Here is an 18,760-nt window from a genome sequence, read left to right on the forward strand (position 1 = left end):
AAAAACAAGAACCTGACCATTGGTAATTACTTTGGTCCCATAGAGGACTGAAATACACACTTAGAAGGTGACAAAATCCAAGCTTCAGTATCCAAAGCCTCCAAAAAAAAATAAGAATTAATCTCAGGCTATGGATGGGCTCAAAAATATTTGAAAATCAAGTAAGGGAGGTAAGCAAAAAACCAGAGAAAAAAATGAGAGCAATGCAGGAAAATCATGAAATCCAAATTAGCAGCTTGGTCAAGGAGATCCAAAAAAAAAATGAAGAAATAACATGTTAAAAATATAGTTTAGGTCAAATGGAAAAAGCAGTCCAAAAAAGGTTAATGAGGAGAATGCCTTAAAAACCAGAATTATTCAGATGGAAAAAGAGATAAGAAATCTCTCCCAAGAAAACAACTCTTTCAAATGTAGAATGGAGCTAACAGAAAGTGATGACTTTGTGACAAATCAAGAAACAAAACAAAACCAAAGGAATGAAAAATTAGAAGAAAATATGAAATATCTTATTGGAAAAACAACTGACCTAGAAAACAGATCCAGGAGAAACAATTTAAAAATTATTGGACTACCTGAAAACCATGATCAGGAAAAGAGCCTTGAGTTCAGTTTTAAAAGAATTTCTACAGGAAAATTGTCTTGATATCCTAGAAGCAAAGGAAAATAGAAATTGAAGGAATCCATCAGTCACCTCCTGAAAGAGATCCCCCCCCAAAAAACTCCCTGCAATATTATAGCCAAATTTCAGAACTCTCAAGTTAAAGAGAAAATATTATAAGTGGCCAGAAAGAAACAATTCAAATATTGTGATGCTACAGTCAGGGCTGCACAATATTTAGCAGTGTCTAAGGCCTCATAGAACTTGGAATATGATATTGACTGGGAGAAAGGGAAACGAGAGGTAGAATGGGCAAAGATGTTTCATGTAAAAGAGTAAAAAAAAAAAAGCTTTTGAATGTAGTGGAAGGAGGAAGGTGAGGAGAAATGAGTGAGCTTTCATTCTAATCAGAATTGGCTCATATAACATACACTTAGGAGAGGAACAGAACAGGAGAAAGGGGGTCAAGGGGAGGCAGGGGGAGGTGAGGTGATAGAGGAGAGGGAAGATTGTGGGATAGGGTAGTCAGATACAATAAATTTTTTTTTGGTTTTTTTATAGGGTGGTGGGGTTGGGTGGCCTCCCCAGGTCCATGAGACTGGGTGGTTGTTGGATATGTAGGGTGGGATTTGAGCTTGGTCCTCCTGCCTCTAGGGCTGATGCTCTGTCTGCTACACCACTCGGCTGCCCCACAACACACTTTTAAGGAGAGATGAAGTGAAAAGAGAAAGAAAATAGAATAAATGAGAATGGGGCTGTGGGAAAAAAAAAAATATTGAAGCAACCTCTCAGACTTGTGATAAAGAATTCATCTACCCGAGATGAGCTGATGGTATCTGAACCCAGTTTTCTTTTTTCTTTTCTTTGTCTTTTTCTCTCACTTTATTTTTTATGAAGTTTTTCTTTTTTGTGTGGGGAGAGGGGGATTAAGTTTACTCTTACAAGACTATTTTAGTAATGTATAAATAAATAAATATTTTTTAAAAGATAAAAGAGAAAGAGATATTTTGTGAAATTTTTTTTGAGAAAGGGAGGTTAGAGAAGCAAGGATTAATTAACCTAAACCTGAATAGGAATACTTTTCTTTTCAAACAGAAGAGAAGGAAGAGAATAAGACCATGGTGCTACTAAGTTTGGGGAAAAGAAATTGAAGAACTTCCTGTTTGGGACCTTAATCTCTTCTTAAATAAGAGGTTAGATAATCTGCTCTAAGTACTTAGGGTGTGAGGTATGGTTAGGAGTTTGTGGAGAGATCAGGAACAATTGGTTTGGAAAATAAGAGGAAATAATCAGTGAGGGTAGAATAGAAAAAATGTTCCATGGGAAAGGAGCCAGGCTAAAACTATATACCACAAATTTGTAATTTTAATGTTAAGAACAAAGACTATTTTGTTTTTAAAACAATGGTGAATATAGAATTTGCCCTGAGAGTCTGAAAACCTGTCTTCATGTCTCACTGCTGACCTGTACTGACTGACTGACTGACTCTGAGCAAGGCATCTAATCTCTTTGTGCATCCATAACTCATTGACTAAAATTTCATCATGATGATGATAACAACTAGCATATATATATTTGTTCACAAAGCACTTTACAGATGAGGAATTGAGGCATATAGAGATAAAGTGACTTGTCTGGATCACAGAACTAATGTCTAAAGACCTGGTTTGAAGATGGATCTTTCTTACTCCAGGAAATAAGTATACTTTACTTCACTTTTAGCCCAATTTAAGTTGAGGGTTTTGAGAATTTTGTCTCCATTTTGCGCCATCCAAAGAGTTAAAAAGCAACAAACTAATTTTGTTGTATTTTACATTGAATTCTTCTCTCAAGTATTCTGTTTCAAGTAACTATTTTATGATTTCTTAAAATTTTAGATATGCTGAAGTAAACCCAGTTTCTTAAGGAAAAGTGAGAACTGCAAAATTATCAGCTTCAATGGTGAAATGTTATAGTTTGATATGTAGTGGCTTCACATCTTTTAATTTTAAGAGATACCTATTTCTACCAACTTTTTGTGGTATTTGGAATTTTAGTTTTAAAAGTAGGCTTTGGGCATGAATCTTTGTTACAAAGCTAACCATTAAAAACAACTTGGATGATTTCTCAATTGTTGTATTTTAATAAAATATGTTTTGCAGATTAACATAAAATGGCAGACCAGAGACAGCGTTCACTTTCTACCTCTGGAGAATCATTGTACCATGTTCTTGGGTTGGACAAGAATGCAACCTCAGATGATATAAAAAAATCATATAGGTAAGAAAATTTTAGCTTTTGGGAATTCACTTAAGTGAACTTAAGGTACTATTATCATATTTAGACTGGTACAACATTTATAGGAAAAGGCTCTTTTTTCAGATGTCTAACTTTAAAAACAATTTGTAACTTATAGGTGACACAGTTTTGTTTTGAATTTTGTATTTCCAATTATAAAAGTGCTTATTTCCTAGAATACTTAAAACTTTATATTCTTATATTTTCGTAAGGGGAAAGTAGCACTTTGCAAAATTTTGCATATTATTAAATGCAAAATTGTTGATTTATAAAGCATTACTTTAGAAAGTAAGAAAAGTATGAATCTATTTAAAGACCTTTTAGCCTTTGATGCTTTGATGTAGTGCTCTGAGAAAAGGAACGTGGACTTATATTTTAAAACATGGCCATTATATTGATTTTTTTCAGCTGTACTTATTTGTTTCAGGGAAGGGGCAACAGGAAAGAGCTATGTAGAACTAAGAGTACACTTTAAAAAAAGTATCAATAAAATATTTATAGAGGGTATATATTAATTGGTCAGCAAATTCTTGATCTGTGCTACCTAATTTTTATACCTTTTATTTACCTCAACCACTTAAACCTAAAGGATTCCTTGGGTTTATGGTAAGATTCTTGGAACCATTTGGACTCACTCACACAACTGGCATCTTACTTAGTATTCTCATCTGATCATCTTAAGGGTTAGATAGTTATTGGTAAGCAAATATAAATTATATGGTATAAAAAGTTTTTATAGGTTTTTCTCCCAATTTTCAGTAAATTAACTGAAACACTAGAGGTCAGTAGTAGGCTTTGTTGGTTTCTTAAAAAAGTCTCCCAGTATTTGAAGTTGTGGCATTTTGCCATAAGTAAGTTTTATATCATATCAGAGAAACAAAAGTATATAGAAGAAAGCAAGCATAGCTGCTTGAGCATGGTTAGAGTTGTCATTATAGGAAATTTCTTCCATTCTAGTTGTTTTTCCTTCTCTAAGAATGTGAAGGTAGAAATGCAGATGTGAATGAATAAGACCATAAAATGAAAAGGTTTTTCCAGTATTGACTATTGTGCCAAAGGAATGAATTGAAAAGTGAAAAAATGGGGCAGCTAGGTGGCGCAGTGGGTAGAGAACCAGCCCTGGAGTCAGGAATACCTGAGTTCAAATCTGGTCTCAGACACTCAATAATTACCTAGCTGTGTGACCTTGGGCAACCCCATTGCCTTGCAAAAACTTTAAAAAAAAGTGAAAAACTAAGGAACCAAGTTTAAATGGACAAAACTCTTTTTTTTGTTTATAGGAAACTTGCATTGAAATATCATCCTGACAAGAATCCAGATAACCCAGAAGCTGCAGACAAATTTAAAGAAATCAACAACGCACATGCAATATTGACTGATGCTACAAAACGAAACATATATGACAAGTATGGTTCTTTGGGCCTTTATGTAGCCGAGCAGTTTGGGGAGGAGAACGTGAATACTTATTTTGTGCTATCCAGCTGGTGGGCAAAGGTGAGAGAAAAACATTCCTTCAAAGAGACTCTTCCATTCAGGTGTTTTGGGGGATTTTCTAAAATTGTGTTTTTTCAATTTGGGATTTTTTTTCATAACTAGTTTAAAAACATCAGGTTTTACAAAATTTCTCATTTTAAATAGTACAAAAACTGACTGCGGGAAAATATGCATGACTAGATCAAAGAAAAGGAAACAGATTGCTATATTCTCCTTTTAAAATATTTATTGAGACTTTTTGATTTTACATTTTTTCCCCTAGTCTATCCCTGCCCTCATCCAGAAAAACCATCCCTTATAACAAAAAGAAATGAAAGAGGAAAGGGAAAAAAACATCTCAGCAAAGCTAACCAACATGTTAACTGCATCCTAAAGCATATGCAATATGCTCCACTTTTGCAAAGAACAAAGAGAAGTGCTTTTTTATGTTTCTTCTTGACTAGGAGATTATAGGTATAGAATATCATACTGTCAGTTGATGCACTGGCTCATTTTGCTGAGTGCTTTTATTTTCTTTTTAATTTTTAAGAGTGAAGGAAATAAAGAAGAGTTAAGGATTACTGAATTGACAATCTTAGATGATTGAAAGGAACTATTGCTTATAGTACATTATGACAGAAATAGGATGATAGTCTTTGTTACCTTACTGACCTCAGGCAAATCTAATTTTCTTTGGTCCTCAGTTTGTTAGTCTTTAAAATAAAAGGTTAGACTAAATGACTTCAAAGTTCCTTTCAAGGGTGGTTAGGTAGTGTAGTGAATAGAGCACCGGCCTTGGAGTCAGGAATACCTGGGTTCAAATCCGACCTCAGACACTTAATAATTACCTAGCCTTGTGGCCTTGGGCAAGCCACTTAACCCCATTGCCTTGAAAAAAATCTAAAAAAAACCAAAGTTCCTTTCAGTCAAAAGCTACCATCCTGTGATAGATATGCTCATGATAAAGGAAATGAGATAGCTTTTCGAAGGAAGTTAAGTTACTATTAAGTAGAGCAAAGTTGAATTCTTTGTGTGTTTTGAAGATAGTATAAAGCAAAATTTTATGGAACAGCTAATCATTTTTCAATGTTCATGATAAACACAAAAACTAAAATGCATGTAATTGCAGTTTATATGCTCATATCTATTATGAAGGATAAAGACCTAGAGAAATTCTGTGAAGAATTTGACAAGATCCTTAAACCAGTACTCAGGAACTCTAATGCCATGGTAGCTACAAAGGAAAATGATGAAAAATCATTTTTAAAATGTCCCAGGTTTTCTGAAGGAAGGTGGTCTAAGGTCTGTAGTTTATTCAGAGGTCTCACATCTCTGTATCAAGAATACTTTCTTCCAGATGAGAATCAGAAAATTCTGTAGAAGAACCTCATTAATAATAGCAACTAACACTTTGAAGATTTGCAAAGTATTTTTCTTAGGTGATCTCATTTGATCTTCTCAATCCCGTAAACTCAGTCTAAGTGAGATTAAGTGACTTGGCTTATGATTTTATAGCAAGGTAGTTGAGATACGAGATGCAAATTAAGATGCCTCCTAGGGGCGGCTAGGTGGCGCAGTGGATTAGGCACCAGCCCTGGAGTCTGGAGTACCTGAGTTCAAATCTGGTCTCAAACACTTAATAATTACTAGCTGTGTGGCCTTGGGCAAGCCACTTAACCCCAATTGCCTTGCAAAAACAAAACAAAACAAAAAAAGGTGCCTCCTAGCCCCACTTCTGCTACATTACACTGCCTTTCAGAAATGAAACTATCCTTACAGACAGAAAACTGAGATTGGATAAAAAAGTGGAACTTGATTATCTTCTTCACTCCAAAAATTAACCAAAGTAAAACAATCATAATAACTTCTCTGCATTCCACTTATAAAGATCTTATCAACTCCCTTCAGTCCAGTTTTCCTAACCATTGCTGGTCACTCTCAAATCTACATATCCTACACTGCTCTCTCCTGAGCTCCATTGCCTAATCACAAGCTCAGTACATCCAAAACAAAGCTCGTTATCTTTTCCCCTAAAGCCACCACTCCTGCCTCCAGTGGCCTCTGCAGGTCCATTTCAATTCAAACTCTGGCTCTTATCATCTTATTTCCGTCATAATGTACCATCTTCAGTAGTTCTTTCAGTCATCTAGGTTTTCAGTTCATCAATCCTTAGCTTTTTTTACATTTCTGTTTCCACAGCATATCTTCCACTTAATCTCCATCCTTCTTTCACATAGACCTTGCCCTAATTCAAGCCACTATTACCTCTTGCCTGGTACTAACCTCCCCTGATGTCAAATCTGTCTCTTCCTCTACCCAGCTGCTAAAACAATCTTCCTAAACTGCAAGTATGACCATGTCATTACGCTTCTCAAGAATATTTATTTAGGGGGCGGCTAGGTGGCATAGTGGATAAAGCACCAGCCTTGGAGTCAGGAGTACCTGGGTTCAAATCCGGTCTCAGACACTTAATAATTACCTAGCTGTGTGGCCTTGGGCAAGCCACTTAATCCTGTTTGCCTTGCAAAAAAAGCCTTAAAAAAAAAGAATATTTATTTAGGAGCTCTGGGGCTTCTAGAATAAAATACAGATTTGGGTCCTTTACCACCTAGATTCAACCTATTTTAACTACACTTCATTTATTATGCTCCCTCAACACATATAACATTTAAGTTTACCTGGTTTTCTTGTTATCCCCTATATCCAGTATTCCATCGTAACTTCTGTACTTTTGCATAAGTATCCCCCATGCATTCCCTTCTTATTTTTTCTTCTTAGAATCCCTAATTTTCTTCCAAGACTTCTACAATGCCTTTCTTTATCCCATTCTTAGTGCTCACACTGTGATGCCTTTCCTCTTCTAGTCATCCGCAAGTATTGTACTATTGACATTCATAGAAATGTCTGTGTCTAACTATAGTTTCCTATCATAACATCACAGATTTACAACTGGAAAGGGATCTTAGAACCTTCTAGACTTTCATCCAACTCCTTTTGCCTCACTCCTACAGACTTCACCCTACAGTCTTTAGTTTTTGCAAAGGAGTTGGGTTAAGTGACTTGCCCAGGGTCACACAGCTAGGTGATTATAATGTGTCTGAGACCAGATTTGGACTCAGGTCCTCCTGACTCCAGGACGCTGCTCTATCCACTGTGCCACCTAGCTGGCCCCACCCTATAAAGTTTTGACCAGTTCAGTTAACTAGCTCTGCTTTTCATTTTTCTTTGTATTTTCCCCAATATTCATCTTCTCTGCTACTGTTCAAATGTTGCTGAATGCTACTTTTAAAAAGTCTATTACAGGGGCAGCTAGGTGGCGCAGTGGATAAAAGCACTGGCCCTGGAGTCAGGAGGACCTGGGTTCAAATCCGGTCTCAGACACTTAGTAATTACCTAGCTGTGTGGCCTTGGGCAAGCCACTTAACCCCATTTGCCTTGCAAAAAAAAATAAAATAAAAAGTCTATTACAATTCTTTCCACTTCTGTACTTCAGATCACCTCTGTATCATCTCCCATTTTCTCCTCCAGGGAAAAGATGGAATATCCCTTCTTCCTAACACCAATCTTCCTTCCCATCCCTCCTCTCAATTTGTTCACTTAATCCTAAATCTTTCTGTCTCCTTCAGGAGTGTGATTTTTTTCTATTACAAGCCACATTTTTTCAGATAGATGAATGGTATAGCAACTAAACAGAAAATACTGCAACATATTGGTTGACTACAAAAGAAAAAATAACTTAGAAGTTCTCCAACAAGGAAAGTCTCTTGTATTTTTTAAGACCCTTTAAAATTCCTTTATACTTATTATTCAGTCAGTGACTTGCAGACCAGTGACTTAGTAGATCAATACATCAATTAGCAAGCATTTGTTAAGCATTGTCTTGTCCATGTATAAACAAATACAGAGTATATATACACAATAGAGTTTTGAGGGAAAGGTAACTTGAAGAATCAAGATAGATTTCATATAGAGGGTGGTACTTGAGTTGCTCTGTGAAGGAACCTATGGATTCTGAGAGATGATGAGACAGAAGTGCATTACTGGTATAGGGAACAACTGGTGTAAAGAACTGGACTTAGGAGATTCTGTATGTGAGGTATTGAAAGAAGCTCATTATGCCTGAATCACACTGTTCATGGGAATGACAGGTTACAACCAGATTAGAAAGGGCTTTAATGCCTTTTTTTTTAATGGTTTTATATTTAATTCTGGATATAATAGGGAGTCACTGGAAATTATTGGGTAGAGAAAAATATGGTCAGATTTGCACTTTAGGAGAAACAAATTTGACAGATATATAAAGAATGAATTGGAACGAGAGAGTCTTGGAGCAGGGAGTCTTTTTTTAGTTTTTGCAAGGCAATAGGGTTAAGTGGCTTGCCCAAGACCACAGGTACTCCTGACTCCAGGGCTGGTACTTTATCCACTGCGCCACCTAGCTGCCCCTGCAGGGAGTCTTAATAGGAGTTTATACAATAATCTAGGTACTGCAAATAGACAGTGTATTAAGCAACAGAATTGAATTGGTGAAAAAGAGTTTGCTTTAGAGAAATTTCATTATGCTTTACAATCCCAAGCTGCATCCCAGTGCAAATATCTATTTTTTAACACAAATGTTCTCATAATCCTGTTCTGTGGCACCAAATCTTTTAAAATATCACCACCTCCTAAGTTTTAAATGAACCAAAGGGCAATGGATAAACATAGTGGACACAGACTTGAACATCACTGCACTAGTGACTATGTAGAGAATATATGTTGTAGTTGAAACAACTCACAAACTCTTCTTCCTACTACTCAGGCCCTGTTTTTATTTTGTGGGATCATTACTGCCTGCTACTGTTGCTGCTGTCTGTGCTGCTGCTTTAACTGCTGCTGTGGAAAGTGTAAACCTAAACCACCTGAAGGTGATGACCAAGAATACTATGTCTCCCCAGAGGACTTGGAAGCACAGTTACAGTCTGATGAGAGGGGTAAGTATTTTTAACAGTTACAGCCCATGAAATAGATACAGCCTCCAGTGTGTGCATGGGTAATAGCTAGAATGATCCCTGAACCAGTGTTGAACTATCTTGTCAAACAGGAGGGCATTGATACTGTGCTTGGAGTGTTTTTGGTGGAAGCTGGGACGTTTGAGGTGTGAACATGGAAATTTGAGGTAAAAATAGAAACAAGAATGACCAGATTTACCTAAATAATTGTCTCCCACCCATTGAATCTGTAGTAATAGAAGACTGGGGATGGAAATTTGGAAACTGGTGGTGGTTGGGAGGGATGGAGAAGGTGGATCTCTAGCAATGGGTAGCTAAAAAAAAATCTCAAGAAATTAAAGAGGTTTATTGGGGTGGGGACAATTGACAGTTTTTTGGTCACAGAGCAACAGTGTTACTATGATATGTCATAGTGACTTGTTGAAATGATCATTCTATTCCATTTCCTAATAAAGGGAATGGAGTCTTTCTGCTTAGGAGTTTAGTTGTCATTTAACAAAAACCTTTGTGTTTGCCTTTGTTCTCTTAGTGCAATAAAGTATGTGTTTTCCCCTTTTTCAGAGGCTACAGACACACCTATTGTGATACAACCAGCATCAGCCACAGAGACCACTCAACTCACAACTGACTCCCACCCCAGCTACCATACCGATGGATTTAACTAAGTTAAGAAAACACTGTAATTAGAATGGATAAATCAGTACCTGGCCAATCAACATTAGAATCATGAACAGTAGAAATAGAGAGATCGGGGAGGGAACAACTCCCAACACAGGGAAAGGGCAGATGCTGACCTGCCAAGAATATTTTGTAATCCCTTCCGCCTTTTCTGTCATCTTCAGTGTCGTATCTTGATGATACATGAAGTGCTGTAGCATGCAGTATTTAAAGCAGTTTAGCTACGGTCTTCCTTTATTCTTTTTTTTTTTTTAATCGCATGTATGGGGTTATGTTTTATGTATGTCTGTGTTGTAAATGTATCGAGGAGTTATTGAATTAAGTGAATAATGGAAGCAATCTGCATTCTAAGCAGTGGTACCAGCTTAAATATATTTTTCAACCTACAAGTTTAAGTGAGAATTGCTCTGAAGCCACTTTTGCTTCCATACAATTTAGCTCTGAGGACCTTTAAAAAATAGGAAGGGAATTTCATTGTTCTCAACCAAGAGTACTTGTTCACATTCCCTGTACCTGTTGTTGAAGCCAATGTTTGACTTAGGACAAAATGGAAGGATATTTCCGGATAAGGCTTTTATCCTTCCTTATCAGCTTTTGACCTTTGTACACTGGCTTACTCTTTTTCCACTTCCCTTTTTTCTTGAGCTCCAGAAATGATGAATAGTTCCTTGCCTATTCAGAATACCTGTGTTTTGAACCCAACTCCCCTACTCCTCTATATGACCTTGGGCAAGTCACTAAACTTCTGAGCCCTAGTTTACTTATCAGTAAAATAAGGGGGTTAGACTATATAACCTGAGGTCCCTTCCAGATTCTGTGATTATGAAGGAATTTGGAAATATGGAAATGACTCTTCAGAAAACATATTCCCTGTTGTTTATGTGGTATGAAATTTGTACCTGATCTCTTCAGCCTTGTTTATGTATGTCATTGTGGGTTTTTTTTTCCTCCTCAGGTAAATTTATTGTGAAAATGAAAAAGATTTCCTTTTTTTTATATTGAAACCAAATCATATTTGCACAGTGTTTAAAGCTGGTTTTCTGTATCTAAAATTTACTCTATGGATCTTCTGTTATCCCAACAATTATTCTACAGTGTAATCACTGTTGTGCTTTTCTTGCTTTTCTTTTCATTTAACAGATTCCATGCTAAGGAAAATTTAGGATATTTGGGTTGGTTCCCCCAACCCCCCCACCATGATAGGGGCTATGAGAGTAGAACGGGACAATAAAGAGTCAGAATAGCTATCAACTTCCAAACAGGTACCCTGAAATTAGATGCACACTGTATTCATTACATTGCATTCTTTTACTCTCTTCAGTTTTGTTCTCCCCAGCCTTCTTTTCTTATTTGACATTCCTCCAGTCATCATTCCCATTGAATACCCTCTTCAGCAGTTAATTTAAAGTAACAAAGTCTTTCCCTTGTTTAGATTTTAGTGTTAAAGACACATAGAATTTCTTTTATAAGGTTTAATTAATATAGGGGCTTCCTTCATAGATATTGTAAATTGCATTATTGGTAAATAATCACCTGGAAAAATTACCTTAACTTTGCCTCTGTTCAAATGATTTTAGATTTCTAAAGGGACTCATGGGTAGGGCTGATAAGTCAGTCCAAATTTTTCTTAAAAGCTCTTTGGTTAAGAATAGCAATAGGCCAATTATAGTATCTTGGATAAGTTGTAATGGTGCTCTTTACTAAGCCCATCTCATAAACTGTTATCCTTTCTTTCGTCCTTCTTGGTTTCATTTTCTTTTTCTTTTTCCCATACAGCAGGCTTAGTCCTGTCCTAATCACTGATAGCTGTCTGTGAAGGTATCATGTCATTGCCCTCATTTTAAAACTTTGTAAAGCAAATAGCTGTCTCTTAGGCTTAATTCATAAGTTTTAAAGAAAAATTTGTTCAGTGTTCATTGTCAACTAAAAACAAACCTGATAGAATTAAGAATAAACTACATTTATTTCTACTTTGGCCTAACAATTGGGCGTCCAACACACAAAATCATAAATTACTCTTAGCTCCTTTTCTAAACTGTTTGGCTCTGATGCTTCATTGACTTCTATGTTGAAAAATACTATGCTATGTAATTATTGGTCTTGGCTATTATATTTTCATATGAACTTCCTTTTATGTAGGGAGTAGATTTCCCATCCTTCTTATGAAACATTCTAGTTGATGCCATTTGCAGGAAGTATCTAAGGAATTCTCTATGTGAAGAGAATATAATATTTCCTTAGTTACATGCCTGGTATGTGCTAGGTTAGAGAGCCCTGGGCTACTTTTCTCTCCAGTGGCTTGATTGAAAAGTACCTTTGTAGTAAATTGCCCTTGTTGAATCTGTGCAACCTTTTCTGATTTAGGGGGCCTTTTTTTGTTTCTTTGATGGCTTCTTGCTTTTCTTTTGTAAACAATGTAATGATTAAAGCTGAAAATTTCTTCAACATTTAGTAGAATTTGGGAGCAGGGTGAACCTGGTTTTTTTTCTCAATAGGACTTGCCAAAAATCAACTCTTTAAATGTATTATGATCCTGCTTGACCTCCTGGTAGAGCTGAGGAACTAGATCTTAGAACACATGATAATCTATACATGGCATAATTTCATCACAACACTATCAGGGAGAGAATTCTGATCTAGATATTTTTCCCCTTTATGTTTACCCCCATATTTTTCTGTAAAATTCCCTTCTTCCTTATTAGGAGAGAGGCCTAATAAAAAACTCCAACTTTGCATTTAAAAGCAACAATAGCTGGTAAGAGGCATAAGCTTTCTTCTGGGAGTGTGTATAAGCCTGAACAGTGCTATATTTGGAAGTGGTTTACAGAGCATGGTTGTTGACTGTTAATAACTCCACTGACATATTACTCCCTGAGGGAAGTATTGAAAGTAGCAGAAGTATATGACATCTTTGTGATCCACATTAAGGTCATAAATATTTCCATTGACAATGAAAGAGGTTTAATGTATGAATGAATCTGTGCCCTAAATATTTAATACTTTATTGAATATTTTCAAATAATTTTTTGTGTGTGTTTATAAATTCAAATTGCTATAGCAAGCATATGCTTAAAGAAAATCCCATCTGGTAAGTCTCAGAATTAAAATCTCAGAACCACAAGTCAAGTTGAAAATCCCCTGCTTTCAACTACTTTCTGAAAATTCTATATGGTAGGTTGGAAAAAATTACAAATTGTGTTCTTTTATTCAACTCTAAAACTGTTACAGGACTTGGAAAGTCCATGTGGTAGCTTAATATTTCAACTCACTATTTCAACTCACTCTGAAAATTAGGGAGCATGATATAATAACAGAATGATCTATGCCATTAAAAAGAATAATTCAGCTTGAAGTCCAAGTTGGTAACAAGTGTGCATGGTCTTAAATTTGTTTTCAAAAAGAATTGTTAGAAATGATTTTCTTCCAGAGCTGTCAGAAACAAAGTTCAGAACATTTTAATCAACTCTCATGGTAAGAAACTGTCCTGTTTTAAGTGATAATGGTACCAGCACTGCAAAGGACATGGATTTCCTTGAGCCCAGGTATTGGCAGTAATGAGAAGAAAGAACTTTTTGTTTATTTTGTTTAAAAATATTACTAACCACTTGGGAAATGCTCCAGAATGACCCCTCCTTCTCCTCCTCTCAAGCCATCCTGTCTGTTAGATAAAGCTGAACCATTGTTGTTCATAATAAGGAGACATATCTGGTAACCTGTGTTTCTAGGTCCTTGTTTGATATGATCTTATAAAAATGAATTTAGCAATGAATGTTATTCTTTAAATGTTATTGGTATCTTTTGTTTTCATTTCTAAATATCCAATTCTCTCTTTTCCCCAGAGAGCCAGTCTTTGTAAAAAATACATGCACAGACACACACACACACACTCACTCTCTCCTGTCTCTCTCTCGCTCTCGCTATCTCTCATAATAGCCTGAAGAAGGCTGTAGAAGACTCAAGCCTCTTATCTATGTGTGTCAAAGTGAGTAATTTGCCAGGTTTCTATTCAGGTTATATGAATATTGCTTAAAAATGTAAAGTTTTTCCCAGGAATTGAGGCATGTCTGAAGAAATTTCTGGCCAAATTTTTTTTCCTTGCAAAGGATTTTAAGGAAGCATTGGTTTCTATGCTTCAAGATTGTGTGCCAAGATTCTCCCACTATTCCTGAGCTCAGAACCATCACAGATGGAATGATGTTCTGGGTTGGAACCTGGGATGTTAAATGGGAAGACACTTATTGGGCATGCTGAATACTTGATTCAAAACCCTGAAACTTTGACATTTATAGTAGCTAACGTTTTTGTGTGTGGATCTCCAGCAACATCCCTGTTGAGTTCTCACTTCTTATTTTCAAAGTTTCTTTCCTAAGCACAGTTACTTTAGGTACTTCCTGAGTGTGGGTACATCTTTATGAAATTTTAAAAATTAGATCTTCCCATTGTGATAAAAAGTCAACAGGAATGGAGTCAGATCATATGCAAATTTGATTTCTTTCTCTCTCATACACACACACACACACACACACACACACACACACACACACACACTGAAATTTTTGAGATAATTTACTCTTGGAATATTCCCAAAAGTAATTATTTAATTTTTAAAATTATATTCTCTAGTTCTATCATCTCATAAATATTAAGATGAGGTATTAGGTTTGTCTTTAGAGATTACACAAAGTTGTTTTGTAAAGGTCACTTTTCTTTTATAACTTGTGCTGAAGTTGATGCAGGTAATATTTAGTCTCATTCCTCTTAAAGTAGAAATCCCATTGCTTTTAGGGATGACCTTGAAGAAAATTGTTCTTGAAGTAAACTAAATGCCTTTTGCTCCTGATTAAAAACAAGATTTTGGAGTTTGGTTTGTGTTTGTATTTTGTTTTGATAAAGTATGTTGGAAAATGTCGAATTCTCCTTTTGTTCTCCATTTATAAGACTTATGAACATCTTGAAGACAACTGATCATGTTTTCTATTTCTACACAGTAATGTTTTGAACCCATTTTATTTGCAGTCTTATTTTTGAACTTTGTAATGTTATAAACTGCTTTAGATAATTATATTCATTGTGTTCTTTAACTTTTCTTAAGCTTTCTGAAATCAAATAGAGCTATATAAGTAGGCCCTACTTGGAAAAAAAAATCAGCAATGTGGCAAGAGAGCAGATTGAACTTGGATCTGTGTAGAAGTTGAATGATCATGATAAAAACACATTTTCCCTGAAAGACAATTTTGTCAATAACCATCTTATTACAAAATCTATATCTGGCTTTTTTCCTTCTGCTTTTCTAGGATTTTAATTCTTTTTACCCAGGGGCATTGCTTCTGTGTAGAACTTCCTATAATTTGAACTTATGCGAGGCTTGAAACCTGACTAGCCTTTCTGAGTTTCATTAAAACTTGCTCAGAAGCCTCATGAAATCTACATATCTTTAAGGTTTGGGAAAGAAAACTGAAGATGTCTTTTTAATATTGCTTCAGTTCTGAAAGGGTTGATTATACATGCCTCCAATTTAAATAAAAATATGGAAAGGAGAAAAAACTTCCCATCCTGTGCTCAAGAGGTTATGCTGTGTTTGTAGTCAGTTCAACTCAAATTTTTAATATATATTTCTGTTAGAAAATGCAAAATCACTTAAAAATAAAAGATCAATGTGCTACCAACTGAGATTTAGGGTTTATGCATAATATTAAGAGGGGAAATCAGATTGATTAGTTTACAGGATGAAGGATAATATTTAGAATGATAGGTGCTTCTCTCCTATCTCCTTTATCTGGTTATGTGGATGGCATTCTCTTCCCTTGTAGTTTTATGCTCAGCAGTGACTTCCTTTGGTGTTTTACATCCAGTTTTGATGTAGCCTCCCTTAGACTAAGCGTAGGATTTCATTTTTCATAATTCAGACTCTTTTTTTGAGGCATTGGGGGATAAGTGACTTGCCTAGGGTCACACAGCTAGTAAATGTTTGAAGCCAGATTTGAACTCAGGTCTTCCTGACTCCAAGGCCAGTGCTTTATACTATCCACTGTGTCACCTAGATGCCCTGATAATTCAAACTCAACAAAAATTCTGAATGGTGAGTTCAGGGAGCTCCTAGATTAATGGAGTTGAGAGGCTATTGATAAAAAAAAAGTTATCCAACTTATAACATTTCAGATCTGTGAACACACACACACACACACACACACACACAGAAATATCCTTTGTTGCTATTCGTGGTCCTGTGGTACTTGCAAAAAATGAATAAGTTTTCATGTCTGAAACGCAAGACTCAAATCACATGCTGTAAGTGTGAAATTGTGTATCTTTGTCATGTATGTACATATGTGTATACGTATATATTTATACAACAGGTATTTCAGTACTGTTGCTATTAAGAAGTAAAGCAACAATAAAACTTGATACTAAAATGACTTCTTCAAACTTTAGATTTGACAAATGGAAGCAAGGCTCCTGTCCTTAGACTGTTTCATCTAGGTTCAAGAAAAGAAGGAAAATTAGATTTCTATGAAACAACTATATATATATATATATATGCCAATCCTGTTGTGTAAATAGAATGCTTGAGTGAGAGAAATCCATGACAGACTGAAGAGCCCCTGCTGTTAGTTTACATGTAGATTCCCTGGGCTTCTTCCCAGTATTAGAATTAGATGCATCCCAGAACAGGAGATGCTCAGGTTCATCTTTTTCACTGTAAAGTCCAGCCATTCATTCTGCTTACAGGGAGAAACTATTGTTTGGAGTATATTTGCTAGACTTTGAGAACTAGAACTGAGTTGCAATGGGTACAATGGCAGGAATTATTACCTAATACTATTCTTTTGTTTTGGTCTGGAGCACAAAATAGCTTCAAGGCCTTGAAGGTTCCTCTGGGTGTGAATGGATTCACATACAAAGCCCATCTGGTTATATAGGTGAATTGCTATCTGGGTCCACAAGATGTGAAGTATAGAGGAGACTAGAGAGCTTCTCTCCCCCCAGTTATTTCTCTTCCTCCTTTTACCTCAAACATAAAAACCAGTTTTTCTTGGCATAGTCTATTAACTAAATGATTTAACTGTCACCTTAATAAAAAGCACATGGAATTTCTTTGTGATTTAGGTGAAATGTCCAACAGGTAATCTGTTTCTTCCATATCCCTTTTGTTCAGTAGCTCAACTTTGGGGACGCAACTGGATAAGGGAAGTGGATGATGCATAATCTTTACATATCCCAAACTGTAGGGAGGAAAGAAATCCTAATTTTTTAGTACAAGCCTGGCCCTGATTTGAATTAGCGATAAGAAGGTATTTTGCTTTTGCACTCTATTTCGATTCTGGGTATGAGGAAAATGACATTTTTTTTTAAAAAGAAAGAAAAACATAACCCAAGGATAAATGCATCTGAAAAGCAATTATATAGAGAGACATATATTTTGTTATGTTACTAAAGGACCATAATTTGAATTGTATGTAAGTAGATGTGGCTGTCAGAACTTTGTGGATTGTTACACTTGATACTACTGAGCTCCTGTACATACATAAGGTTAAAGCCGAAGGAATTATTTTATGGTTTAGCATGGTAATTTATGTATTGTATGTCTGAATATCCACTAAAATAAAGATTGCTAAATTATCTATCTGAAACTACTGTTGTAAAATAAATGTTTTCAATGCATATCAGTGTTTGGTCTTTGTTTAAAACTGGTTTTATTGGACACATAGGTTATGTTGTAGTTGATCAGATGGCACAGCCCCTTACATGTTATTATGCTTAGTAAATGTTTCATGAATGATTGGGGAGGTATTCTTCAATTTCTGCCCTGTTAAATATCCTAGGCCTTTTAGGCTATGCCTTTGGATTGGTAGATATAATCCTCCTAAGTTAATAGTAATAATAATTATAGCTTCCATTTTATGTGCTGCTTTTGTTTACAAAGTGCTTTACACAGCTCATCTTATATTCCAGTGAGACCAACCTGACTGGAAAGCCCATAGCATGGTTTATTTAATACCTGACCCAGTTTAATTCAATAGATCTGTTAAAATGCCTTTTCTATGCAAAACCCTGAACAGGATAATATAACCACAAAGATAGGATATGGGTCTTGCCCTTAATGTACTTACAAACTAATAGAAGAGGAATATGATGCTCAAAAATAGTTATAATATTAAGTGGAATTAATGGGCTATGAGCAAAGAAGTCCAAATAAAGTGATACAAGAAATTTTTGGAGGTATCCATCACTGAGAAGCTTGCAATCTAAGCTGCTGCTTAATAAATTGGCTTTAGAATTGAACTTTGAAGATTAGGAAATAGTTTTAAGATAGGACTGACCAGTTTGGGTACAAAGTATAGCAGGAACAGAAAGTAATTATGGAAAAGAAAGTGGTTCTGCTGAAATAAAGAACAAGTGAAGAAATAAGCTTAGGTTGGAATGCCTCACAAGGTAGAATAAAGCATTTATACCAAGTAGAAAAAGTAGCCATTGAAGATTTCTGATTCAAAGAAAGTGATGAGAACAAAGCCATGCAACAGGAAGGATACTTGGGTTGCAGAATGAAAAGGGGGGTGGGTGGGTGACATGCATGGGGAATATTAGGAAAAATTGTACCACTGCTTATGATAAATGGAAAGAATGGTCAATAGAGAAAAAATACAATTATAGATTTTTCTCTCTACCAAAAAGAAAGTCTTGAGACTGAGAAGGATAGGGGGGATTTAAACTCAATAAAGGAAAGTAACTTGTAAGATTTGGG

The 18,760-nt window shown here is 35.7% G+C and overlaps 1 protein-coding gene across 3 annotated transcripts in view; it reads left to right on the top strand.

Annotated features, from left to right (window-relative positions):
- DNAJC5 (DnaJ heat shock protein family (Hsp40) member C5) overlaps positions 1-18,535 on the top strand; it is a 60,203-nt gene extending 41,668 nt beyond the window's left edge. Inside the window, exons 1-5 of one of the 3 annotated variants that reach the window (XR_012473528.1) lie at positions 1,171-2,857; positions 4,156-4,369; positions 9,150-9,321; positions 9,432-9,506; positions 9,901-10,000. Coding sequence is in view for 2 of the 3 variants with exons in the window: in XM_074210516.1 (XP_074066617.1) it covers positions 2,751-2,857; positions 4,156-4,369; positions 9,150-9,321; positions 9,901-10,004 (597 nt within the window). In the remaining variant the exon portion in view is untranslated. Of the gene's footprint in view, positions 1-1,170; positions 2,858-4,155; positions 4,370-9,149; positions 9,322-9,431; positions 9,507-9,900 lie in introns of those variants that run through there. The other 2 variants (XM_074210517.1, XM_074210516.1) reach the window with 2 other exon arrangements.
- The last annotated feature ends 225 nt before the right edge of the window (positions 18,536-18,760 follow it).

This window comes from Macrotis lagotis, chromosome 1 (assembly GCF_037893015.1).
Source record: "Macrotis lagotis isolate mMagLag1 chromosome 1, bilby.v1.9.chrom.fasta, whole genome shotgun sequence".
NCBI classification, from domain to species: Eukaryota; Metazoa; Chordata; class Mammalia; order Peramelemorphia; family Peramelidae; genus Macrotis; species Macrotis lagotis.